The sequence below is a fragment of the Podarcis erhardii genome (genome assembly GCF_964252035.2).
Source record: "Podarcis erhardii genome assembly, chromosome: 4".
In the NCBI taxonomy this organism is placed as follows: domain Eukaryota; kingdom Metazoa; phylum Chordata; class Lepidosauria; order Squamata; family Lacertidae; genus Podarcis; species Podarcis erhardii.
The window spans coordinates 54,171,437-54,184,418 of NC_138508.1; the positions used below are offsets into that span (position 1 = coordinate 54,171,437).

Below are 12,982 nucleotides of genomic sequence, written 5' to 3' on the forward strand. Positions count from 1 at the left end.
GAATGGGATTCAGTGGGTTATACGCAGCTAAGTAAGTTAGTTAAATGTATGTATGAGTCTGACTTCATTGAATACAACCCAGTGTGAATGTGCTTATTGTTGAGAAAGCTGGTGGTTAAGCTTTCACACATTTCATGTGTGTGAAGTCATTGCCATATACCTATGGTATTAAAACACATGTGTTTTTAAAGTTATATGCACAAAACCAATATATTGGACAATAGCTGATTTCTCAGATCACTGTTTTGTTTTTTGTCAACTCAACTGCTGAATACAGTCATACCTTGGGTTGCGAACATGATCCGTGCGGGAGGCGCGTTCACAACCCACAGCGTTCGCAGCCTGAAGCACCGCATCTGCGCATGTGCGTGACGCGATTTGGTGCTCCGGCGCATGCACGTGACGCCATTTTGTGCTTCTGCACATGTGCGAGCGCCGAAACCTGGAAGTAACCCATTCCGGTTCGGCGTGGTCCGCAACCTGAAAACACGCAACCCGCAGCATTCGTAACCCGAGGTACAACTGTAATTTCTGTAAAAGATAGTGCACAATTTACTCTGGCCTAATGTGAATCATTTGAGTTGCGTTTAATTATTTAAAAACTATTATCATTCATTTATCTTTTGTAGAAAATTAACATATCACCTGAATAGTGAGACCTCAGACATGGTGTCAGAACCCAAGTTCCAGAAGTATTAATGCAGTTATGGTAAATTGTACCATAAATTATTATGGCCAGACTAAATTAATCTTATATAACCCTGAAACCTCACTCCTAATAGGAAACTCAGGTGTGAGTGTTGACACCAAAATAGAACCACTGATAAACAAGAGGGATATATTGGCATGCTCAGGAAATCCCCAAGGCTTGCAGAAGTACAAAAATATTTTTTAAAACCCAGTGACACCTAAGGGGGCAACAGTCTGTCCCCCACTCAACAGTCCAGTGTGGACTGACTATGCCAAGTAATCATGGAAGTGAATTGTCAGTGAGGAAAGTAAACTGGTGAATGGGGTGGGAATGGAATGTAGTATCCTGAAGCAGGGCATGGCTAGCTTCCTGGCTAGAACCCCAAACAGGAACAATCCTGTTAGTTGAGGATACACCACAATGTTTTGCTGCAGGTCTTACTTATAAACTTCTGTTCCTCAACTTAAATCACCTCTCTTCTTTTCATACTGATGTATTTTTTAAAATTAGTGTTAGATTGACTAGTGAAATTCAAATTTGCAGTGTTAATTAAGTCTAGCTCCCTACTCCTTTGTATATAAGAGGATCTGAGAAACAGCTTTGTTTTTCCTTTTGAATGAGCCACAGTTACTTGATTCATTAGGTACATGGGTGGCGCTGTGGTCTAAACCACTGAGCCTAGGGCTTGCCGATCGGAAGGTTCAAATCCCTGCGATGGGGTGAGCTCCTGTTGCTCTTTCCCAGCTCCTGCCAACCTAGCAGTTCGAAAGTGCAAGTAGATAAATAGGTACTGCTCCAGCAGGAAGGTAAACAGCATTTCCGTGTGCTGCTCTGGTTTCGTTAGTCTTGCTGGCCACATGACTCAGAAAAACTGTCTGCGGACAAACGTCAGCCAGTAAAGTGAGATGAGCGCCGCAACTCCAGAGTCGTTCGCGACTGGACTTAACTGTCAGGGGTCCTTTACCTTTTTACTTGTTGCATTAGAACTTGGAGAACTTGTTTATTCTGATTGTGATTAGTTAAATCAAACATGGTTTGATATCCTAGTTTTTAAAAAATAACAACAACAACACTAAATACAAAGAATAGTTGTATGACATTCAGATTCTGTAAAAATGTGTTCTTATAGCAGAGCTTTCCAAACTTTTCAAGCTAGTGACACATTTTTTGGACATGCCTCATTTCGTGACACAGTAATTCAGTTTTACTAGCAAACCAGAGGTTAAACGTATTTTTCCATGTATAAGACGCCCCCATAAGTGAAAATCTGGATGATCTGCGGTGGCAAGTTTATCTTCTTTTTGGCAATTGCCTTCAAAGTTTCCAGCATGAGGTACATACAGTGCACCATGGTGCAGAAGCAAAGGCAGCAGCTGGGGCACCACATGCTTTCCTTCAGTGGTAGGTGCTGCTGCTGCTGCGGGGAAGCGAGGGGAAGACAGCGGCCAGTCTGCGCCAGGCCATGCCATTGAGCAAACTGAGCTGAGGAAAGCGGTGAGCGGGTTGGGGGCAGGGTGGGAGTTTGAGAGGGGAAGAAGGAAAAAACGGAAAGAAGGGCAAGGAAAGGTAATTGAGGCAGCTCTCAGCAGTGGTGGTGGCAACTGCTCTTGCTCCGGTGGTCGAGCCAGTGGGGGCTTCAGGAGGCGATCCAGTCACCAGCATGCAGCCCGGAGGGGGAGGAGAAAGGGGGGACGGCAGCAGGAGGGACCGCCTCAGCCCACCCAAGCCAAAATATGCTTAAATATTTAATAAATCCCCCCAATGCCCATGTTCCGTGTATAAGATGACCCCCAATTTTTTACAATTTTTTTTAGCAAAAAACCCTCATCTTATACATGGAAAAATACGGTAGCCCTTTCCAGCCCCAGGAGGACCGTGGGGAGTGTTTGTGTAGCACAGTGACACACTGCAGCTGACACACTAATGTGTCACAACACACAGTTAGGAAACCTCTGTTTTAGAGTTACATCAGGGTTATCAGGCATGTACAGATTTGCATAAAAAGTAACAACTGAGCAATTCTAACCTTGCTGAAGGGGGTTAGGATGGGTGGATCCATAAGTTTGCTAGAGCAGCATTTTCACCCTGGAGGCCCCTGCCTGATACATCCATTGAAAGCTCCACAGGCATCTATCGACTCTTGGTGGTAGAAGCCAAAACAGGCGTTCCAGGGGCTGATGCACCTATGGTTCAGGTCCTCTCCTCTTCTGTCCTAGCATGGAGCTGGTGTAGCTATTTTCCCTCTTGTTGGTGTCTGTTAGCACACACATATTTATTAACAGGCATTTTCTGGTTAATGTTGCTTGCACATAAAGCCATCAGATTGTATTGTGCAAGTATTTCTGTTTCGTATTGATTTATTATTTTGTTGTGCTTTATAATACTTTGTTGTATGGCATTGACTCCACCGTGTATATCTCCTGATCCATTTCTGAAACTCATCAATGTTACTTAGGCTGCACTCCTAAACGGACTTACTGGATAGTAAGGCAAATTGAATATAGTGTGATCTTTTTCTGAGTAAGCATGAATAACATTGGTAGGGGACCCACCTACTTAGACCCACCAGGCCATTTGGGCCAAACCATGCCCACCTTTCCTGTGGCTGATGTCATGTATGATGGGTGCAGGAAAATTCAAGCTTTTAAATCTAAAGGGGTTGGATCTAGAGAGATCGTTGAAGAGTGTGAGAGGAAGGTGCTTTTCCTGCCATTTCTAGTCCTTAGAAACTCTCAAAAATGTTGCTTTAGGGAAACTTGATCCTCACAAAAAATTGATAGAAGCACCATCACAGAAGATTCCTTGGCCCAATTTTCTGCTATCTCCCTCTTCCTTGTCAGCCCTTTATGCCATAACCTGTCTCATTCAACAGGGTCCCCTTAAACTCAGGTGAGCCTTTTTGAGGGCCTGGGGCACGCCTGGGAAAAGATGGGACAGGGATTCACTTTCCATCCACCCCTTTCTGTGAGTAGATCTCTGCATACAGCCCAGTACATTATTGGTTATCTTAAGTTATAATATATTTTGTTTACCAAGGGTTGTGTTATATTGTGCTTTCATATTCTCTTCTTTAAAGGTCAATTCTGGTATTTCTTTTAATTTTTCCATTTCTTATAAGCTCATTTATTAATAATAACCTCTTGAATAAGACTCTGTAGCATTCCATACAGATTCCGGCCCTGACAGTTCAAGAAGCCAAATTTGAAAATATTGTCAATTTGTACCTGGGTCAATGAGGTTCTTTATTTCATAGTTACATCTACTTTTTGGAAACCTGAAGTTTTTTTAATGTAGTGAAATTTGTAATCCAAGAGGTGTTACACTTGTATTACATGGGCTATAAGAAGCACCGCAGTTACGCATTAAGTAGGTGAAGAGTGAAGAAGAGTATTAGCTTTTGCTTGTGGCATCCATCCTTAGTTTGACATAGATGTACCTTTGTACACCAACCTGTTCCCTTATACTCTATAAACCGCCATGCATACTAATGGTGCTGTGTAATTAAGAATAAGTAGTAATAAAGGATTGGATCCAGAATCTCATGAATGGAATTCTTCTAATGAGACCCTATTCCCAGAGGAAGGGATAAGGGAATTTCTTTCTTCTCCTTTACTTCTCAAAAAGCTGTCTTGTAGAGTTAAGCGAAACCTCCAGGACAGATTTAAGGGAGAGGAGAAGGAGGGGATGTTCTGTTGCAGAGCTCGATGTCCTTGTGCTGATGGATACCTCCCGCTGTTTATATATAAAAAAGAACATTCCAGTTAAGCAAGGACAATGTGCATGTTCATTCTGTGTTTAATTAGAAATTGTATATGTAGATTCTAGTTCTGGACTGTTTCCCAAATCCAGCATATGATACGTCACTGGAGATGTGAAGACCTGGAAAAATTGGGGGAGAAATGGTTCCTCCTCATTTGTTTGGGCATCTTTTTGGGTCTTTACATCACTATTCTATTCATACTGTGTGTCGAGTACAATTGAGGTGATTGATGCTGCCAACTTTGACTATGCCAGTCACCTGTTCTAAATGTAGCTGAATATGCATTTTTATTTATCTGGATTCTCCCCTGTGTTAGCTATACTTGAAATGGAGGAATCAGCGGGCATGGAGAAAGGTAATCTTGCTTGAGCACCTTGATTTAAAGCTATAATTTTGTAGTAAGTATTTTCTCTGTTTGATCAAAAAGGATCTAGTTTGTACATGCAACATAATTTTTCAGATTATAGCTACAGCAAAAATGTCGGGAGTTTCTTGCTCAGTCTTCTGAAATCTGGCTTCTGATTTTTAATTTTAACACAGTTTTTTTTTTCTTTTATTAGATGGTGGCGAGGATACAGTGAGAAATAAATCTCACTCTACTAAAAGAGGCTTATCCGAAGAAGTAGAAGATGAAATTCCAAGGAAAAAGTCTAAGAAGGATAAGAAACACAAAGATAAGAAAAAGAAGAAGAAAAGGAAGAAGGAGAAAAGGGAGAAAAAGTATAAAAAGCAACCCAAGGAATCAAAACTAAATGAGCAGCATAAAGAATGTGGAGATACGCATTCCATTTCTCATTCAAAATCAGAAAGCTCAAGCTCCATACCAAGTGCAGAAGATGTAGATCTACAGCCTGTATCTTCTTCGAAACAGACTTCTGGGTGGCTTCTGGAAAAAACTGTATGTGAAAACCTTAATTTAGCCACGTCAAATTCACATAATGCAAATAATTCAGTTAACAGTAAACTGGATACAACTAGAGATTCTGCTTTAGCCAATATTCAAGAACTCAGTGAAGTCAAGCTTACAAATGAGAGAGAATTGGAAAATAACACCTACCAACCTACCAACGTAGCTTTGAATTTGTGCATAGGGAATGAATCTTTAAATATTGCTGATGTTGAAGGTAGAGTGGCTAACATAAAAGAATATGAACAGCCCGAAGCTAGTTTGACATTGGAGGCTATGGAAGAAACAAGTGCTCCTGAAAGCAGTCCAAAGTCTGTAGCAGTACAACTGGAATATTTGGAAACAAGTTCAACATTTGACACAATGGAGGTAAAAGATTTGGACTCTGTCTCAGAATCTTTCAATCCTGAAATCTTGAAACAAGCAGTAGCAACTTCATTTGAAACTGCTGGCTGTAATTTCGCCAACCTTCCATCAGAGGCAGCTGCAGAAGCCAAAGATTCAGTGACAACTCTGGGGTTTTTGGCTATGGTGGTAGGAAAAGATTTTGAAGCCACTTCAGAATTTTTGAATACAGCAAAAGTGAAAGCTTCTGAAATAAGCCCCGATCAGGCTACCGTTACGGATATGAAAGAGGATTTACTACATGACTCTGAGAGCATCGTCGCAGTGAAAGATCTGCAACTGAGTCAACAGTTTGAGTCAACAGCAGCGTTGAAAGACTTGGAAGCAGCTTCAGAATCTCTGCATACAATCTCTGAAAAATATTTTGAACCAGCTCTAGTAACTAAACTGAAGCATCATCGAGAAGAATTAAAAATAATTACAGAGTTGGATGCCCAGAAATGCACAGCAGCAACCCCTGATGTTGAGACAAGGGCAGGGGTGAAAGAATTAGGAGCAGCTCAAGCTTCGCCAGTCAAGACAACGTTGAATGATGCAGAAAAACATCAAATACTTTTGCAAACTGTAGCAGATGCAAAAGATGCACCAGAATTAGAGGACATGAAAAGCACAGATTCAACTTTAAAAGTGAGGACTATGGAAGTTGGGGAGATGGACATGAGATGCTTAAAAGCAAAATCTAAACATATAATGGAAAAGTGGATTGCTGTGCCAGAACCTCTTAGAATGAAGGGTGTGAAGAATCTAGATAGTTCTCCAGAATTTGAGGGAGATAGGCAAGTGAATTATTTGGGAACTCCCCTAGAAGCGGTGGTAGGGAAGAGAGGAGAGTCAGAAATTACTGAAGATTCTGAGGCAGTGATTGATGTACAAGTTCCTGAAAGCATTTCACAATCTAAAACTGTTCTAAATATTAATAATTTAGAAATGGCTCCAGGGATAGTAAAAACACAATATCTGGAAGCTTCAAAATATGTGGATGTAAGAGAAAGTAATACTGTGGGGAATGTAAAGGATTTTGGAAAAGTTCCAGAATCATTAATGACTGTGAAAAATTTGGACAGCATTTCAGAATCTCAATACACAAAAGAAATGAAAAGTGCAAAAGACGTTTTGCAGCTTGATGCAGTAACTCAGAGAAAAGATTTAGAAACTAGTCTAGAGACAGAAGAAGAGCAAGAGGGGAGAGAGATGGATGCTACTTCGGATTCACTGCATATGATATTTACAAATTATTCAGAACAGAGCCTAGAACTTGATACAGAATCTGAAATTATGATGAAGTTGAAGAGTTCAGAAAATGTTCCTGAGTCACTGCACATGGTGGATGCAAACAAATTTGAAGCCCTACAAACAGGGGAAACCCAAGGCATTAAAACTGTAGATCCTGAAACAATAGTTGAGTTGAATGATTTACGTAAAAAATTAAAACCACTGGACAGAGAGGTGAAAAATATGGAAGTAACTTCAGTGGCACCTGGAAAGTATTCTGAGATTCCTGTAGCATCTGAAACTGTGGCCAAAAGCAAAAGCACTGAAACTGAATCTCATCCTGTGCCCCGAATACAGGAGAAGCCTTCTGATGCTATAGCGCACATGGAGAAAAATCAGAATGGTGCTGAGGCAGCTGATTTGAAAACTTTACCAAGATATCAAAAAGTAACTAAAGAAGTAGCTGTAGGAATATCTGACAATAAGCTGCATGCTGAGAGTGAAGGCTCATTACTCATTTCAAAATCTCTGCAAGAAATGGATATAGTAAGTTCAGAAGGAATTCCAGAACTGGAGGATGTAGCAGTGATGCAAGAATTAAAAGAAACAACTGTGGTGGATGTGAGCAGTCCTAAGGAACCCTTAGCATTGAAGAATTTGCCATCAATTCCTGATTCTCATGCAGAACAAAATCTAGAACAACTCCAGTATGTGAAGACAAAAATCAGGGGAGTTGGTTTGGATTCTCTGTATTCTTTGGAAGCTAAATATGCAGGAACAAGTCCAGAGTTTCTGTTTTCAGATGAATTAACTAGTCAGGAAGAGAAGCAGAAATTGGAAGAAAGGACAGAATCAAGAGGATTTACAGCTCCAGAATCTCTCTGTGTATCAGAGAAAGAGAAGATTATAGTTCTAGAATCTGACGAGATTAACAAAGTAATAGATTTGGAACACAGTCCAGAATCTATGAATGTGACAGAAACATTTTCAAAGACCACCCTAACACCTTTCTATTTGATTCAAGCAAAAGATTCAAAAACAGCGTCGGAATCTACAATCATAGACCTAGAAGCTGATTTAGAATCTACTGTTCAAGCAGGTGTAGAAATTGCAAATGATCCTCCAAAACGTGAATTGTTGGTAGGATCAGAAATTTTGGAAATTGCTTCAGAAACTCCCCACCATATTGAAATGTCACAGTGCACACCAGTATTGCAAGTGTCAGATGCAGAACCCAGAGGTGAAGCACTGGCAGGTACAGATTTGGAAGCAGATTCAGAAACTATATGTGTGATTGATACTGAAGAATTTGAAGTAAAAAAACCAGAAATGGCTCTAGCAACTTTGTTTGCCCCAGATGCGTTAGATATAAAAGCAACTCCCAGCTTTCTCCATGGAACTGACGATAAAGGATTAAAAGCGGCTAAAACAATTGAAATGGTGGTAGATATAGAAAAATTGAAGGCATCCTCTGAATCTGTGCATGTATTGAAAGATACATTTGAACCCATTCGCATAACAGGTGTGAAAGATTTAGAAACCAGTCAGAAGGTGGAAACAAATCTAGCATTTTTGGACAAAAATGAGATGAATAATGTGCTCACATCTACTCCCAAAGCTGATGTGACTGGTTCAGAAACCTTTGAAAGATGTAAACCAGTTTTGGGTGCACATATTTCAGAAGGCACGTTGACAACTACAGATAAAGCAGAACAGAAGGATTTTGGAGTTCTAAAACCGGATACAAAATTGGCAGTAAAATATTCTGAATCAATTTCTAAATCTGCAACTGTTTCAGAAAGAAAGGATAGTGACAAAATTCAGTCTGAGTTAATGTTGGATGTCATAGATTTGGGAGCAAGCTCCAGTACTTTAGATACAAGAGGGATGAAAAATTCAGAAGCAGCTATGCAGTTTGAAACAACTTCTAAACTCTGTGTGCCACAGGTGAGGGATTCAGATGGTGTTGTAGAATCTATATCCATACCTGAAGCAGAAACCAAAGATTTAGGAAAAGCTCTAAATTATGAAACAGTATTGGAAATAAAAAATTCAGTAGCTACTGCAGCACAGCTAAATACACCAGAATTGAAGTCTTCAGAATCAGTCTCTGTATTAAAACTAGTTGACTCTACAGGAACCCGAGAACTGGAAATTACTCCAAGAAATCTAGGTACAACAAATTCAGATTCTTCTGGTACAATTAAAGGGACAGAAGTACTGGAAATAATAGACTCTCAGAAACATAGCAAAGCAGAAAATACTTTGGAAATAAAATATTTAGAATCGGCTTCAGAAACAGAATATGCCCTTGAGACACATCAGTACAAAGCAGCTCCAGAATCTGAAAGTGTGATGGAAGAGAAACTTTCAGAAACAACTTCAGCAGTTGTAGGTTTGGTCAATAAGGAGGATTTAGGAACTATTGCAAAATCTAAACTTCCTCCAGTAAAAACCTACTTAGAAACTCCTTCACAATCCCTGTGTACTATGGAGGCACGTGATTTGGAAGGAAGTGGCACATGTGAAGAAGTGCTGCATGTTTCAAAAACTACCCCCCAATTTTCAAGTATTGTGGAAGAAAAAAGTTCAGGAGCCACAATATCATCTCTGGCTACAGAAACAGCAAATGATTCAGAAAAACAACTAGAATTACAAATGCGTTTTGATGAAACATGTTCAAGAACAGCTTTAGAACGTACAGAAAATGACTCTAAACCTATTGTAGAAATAGCATCTATTGTGGATGGCAAGAGTTCTGAGGCAAATGCAGGGGTTATGAATGTAGTAGAGTTGAAGGACACTGAATACTTATTAAAATCTAAGATTGCTCCAGAATCAGTACACTCAAAAGAACCAGAAGATTTTGAAGCAACCACTAAATGTGATTCTATAGGGAAAGTAAAAGATCTGCAAGTTGCCCAAACAGCAATGGGAAAAGAGAAGCAAATGCATTTTGAAGGAATTTCAAAATCTGCGTTAGCTTTGGGGATTCAGGATTTGGAAAGAAATTCAACTCCTATTTTGTTGTCAGAAAAAAAGATCCCTGAACCATCTTTAGAATCTGCCCATGCTCTTAGTACTAAAGATTCGGTACCAGCTCCTATGACTGCAGAGAACATAGACATTACAGAACAAAATTCCAAAGAGAGGTGCATGGCAGAGGTGATAGATCTGGAGTCAACTACAGAACAACAAGCTAAGAATTCAGAAATGATTCCACAATTCACTGTGGAGGTAAAAACTTCAGAAGCAACTTCAGAGCCTTTGCACAAGCCAAAGGAAAAAGACTTAGATGGAATGAAACCAGTTTCTTTGGAGGAACAAGGTTTAAAGGCAGCTATAAAATCTGTAAGTGCAACAGCAGAAAACCTGAAATCAAACCAACAATTGTTGAAAGATTCAGAAGCATCTCTTGAACCTTTGCAAATGGCCAAGGAGAAGGAATTGGAAATAACTCTACAGGATTCTTTGAAGGATCAGGATTCAGACACCACTCCAAAGTCTTCTGGTATAATGAAGGAAAAGGAAGAAAGTATTTTAAAAGACAAGAAAAGTGAAAAAGTAAGCAGCAAAAGTAAAGATAAAAGTAAGAGTGGGAAAAAAGCAAAAAGGAGTCGATCAAAATCTCCTTCTAAGTCTAAAAAACGTAAAAAAAAATCTAGATCACGTTCCACCTCTAGACAGGTAGCATCAAGAAGAGCACGTTCTAGAAGTAAGAATGATTCTCGTTCAAGAAAAAAGGACTCTACCTCACGTCATAAATCTAGATCAAAATCCTCTGACAAAAAAGAGAGCAAAGAATCTTCAGTAAGGTCTAGACGGAGACGTTCGCGGACTTCTGATCGGCTTAAATCTCGATCAAAGTCTGTTGACAAGAGAGAAACTTCTGTAAGGTTAAGGCGAAGACGGTCCGGATCTTCTGATCATCACAAGTCTAGATCCAGATCAGTTGACAGAAGAGAATCGGTCAGAAGAAGGCGAAGATTGTCACGATCATCTGATAATCACAAGTCTAGATCCAGATCAGTTGACAAAAGAGATTCTTTGATAAGATCAAGGCGGAGGCAGTCTAGATCTTCTGATCGTCGCAAATCCAGATCACGATCAACTGACAAAAGAGATACCTCAGTGAGGACAAGGCGGAGGCGGTCTCGGTCCTCAGATCGTTGCAAATCCAGATCCAAATCTATTGACAGAAGAGAGTCTTCAGTAAGAACAAGGAGAAGAAAGTCCATATCCTCTGATCGCCATAAGTCTAGATCCAGATCAGCTGATGACAAAAGAAAATCTTCAGTGAGGTCAAGGCGGAGACGGTCCAGGTCCCCTGATGTTCGCAAATCTAGATCAAGATCAGTTGACAGAAGGGAAATTTCAGTGAGGACAAGGCGAAGGCGGTCTCGGTCCTCTGATCGTAAATCTAGATCCAGATCAAATGAAAGAAGGGAGAGTTCTGTGAGGGTAAGGCGAAGGCGGTCCCGATCCTCTGATAATCGCAAAAGTAGATCCAGATCAGTTGACAAAAGGGACACTTCATTGAGAGTAAGGCGAAGGCGGTCCAGATCCTCTGATCGCAAATCTAGATCTAAATCTGTTGACAAAAGGGAGAGTTCCTTGAGGACAAGGCGAAGAAATTCTGTGTCTTCTGATCGCAAATCTAGATCTAAATCTGTTGATAAAAGAGATACTTCCATCAGGGCAAAAAGGAGACGGTCCAGGTCTTCTGATAATCGCAAATCTAGATCCAGATCTGTTGATAAAAGAGATACTTCCATCAGGGCAAAAAGGAGACGGTCCAGGTCTTCTGATAATCGCAAATCTAGATCCAAATCAGCTGAAAACTTAGAAACTTCATCAAGATCAAAAAGGAGACGATCCAAGTCGGCTGATAATAAATGTAGAACAAAATCTGCTGAAAAAGAAGATCCCTCCCTAAAATCCAGACACAGAAAATCTAAGTCTAAATCAAAGTCCAGATCAAAATCACCTGAAAGAAGAAAAGATAAAGACTCTTCAGATGTTTCAGGAAGAAAACGCTCCAAATCTAGATCGAAGTCCAAATCGCTTGAAAAAACAGAGGGAACTGAATCTGTGGAAGCACCTAATCATACCAAGTCTCCTGAATATCATAAATCTAAATCTAGGTCTAAATCTTTGGAAAAAACGGGAGAGCGAGACCCTTTGCGAAGATCAAGGAGTAAAGGCTCCAAGTCCTCTGAACCATCCCGCAGGCATAGAACAGCATCACGATCTAGAAAAAACCGTTCTCGATCAGCAACACGGAAGAGGTCCTCAAGATCAAAATCTGATCATCGCTCTCAAACACGTTCCCGATCTCGCTCCCGATCATGTTCAAGACGATGGAGGAGGACTAGATCAAGATCTGTGTCAAGACAAAGGTCTTTATCCAGGGAAAGGCGTAGGAGATCTCGGCGAAACCGGTCAAGGTCTATTGACAGGAGGAGGAGGAGGTCTGATTCAAGAGACAGCTACAGAATACCCCTCAGATTACGATCTCGAAGTCGAACACCTGTTCGTCCAAGATGCTCTAGATCCACAGGGAGAAGACGGAGCACCAGTATATCACCTGATCATCGAAGATCCAGAACTTCAAGCAGGTCACCTAAGCGTCTGACTGACTTGGGTAATTAATATTCAGCAATTTGTTACATAGATAATGTTATGAAGATAAATTGGTATCTCTTAAGTTCTCGGGGTTTTCTAAGATTCCTTTATTTTAAAACAATTTCAAGTGTTGTTAAAGAGGGACATTCCAAAAGTGGCAGCCTGCTTGTGCAACAGAATTCTGCTCACACGTATCAGGCTTCTCTTTCCTGCTCTCTCCTTGCATCTCCCTGCACAGCTTCAAAATCTGCTCTGGAAGCTTGGGGGACCCTTTGCAGTAGAGGAACGGGAAGTCCTGTTTCATCTGCTGGTACGATGTTGGATATTTCCCAATGTCGGTATATTTCACAAACTGAAACTTAATATGTGTTATTGTAGATAA

General features: G+C 40.4%; 1 protein-coding gene across 6 annotated transcripts in view; it reads left to right on the top strand.

Annotated features, from left to right (window-relative positions):
* The window catches only part of SON (SON DNA and RNA binding protein), a 37,007-nt gene that overhangs the window by 3,127 nt on the left and 20,898 nt on the right, over positions 1 to 12,982 (top strand). For all 6 annotated transcript variants that reach the window (XR_014155859.1, XM_081858805.1, XM_081858806.1 and 3 more), the window contains exon 3: positions 5,012 to 12,619. Coding sequence is in view for 5 of the 6 variants with exons in the window: in XM_081858805.1 (XP_081714931.1) it covers positions 5,012 to 12,619 (7,608 nt within the window). In the remaining variant the exon portion in view is untranslated. The remainder of the gene's footprint in view (positions 1 to 5,011; positions 12,620 to 12,982) is intronic.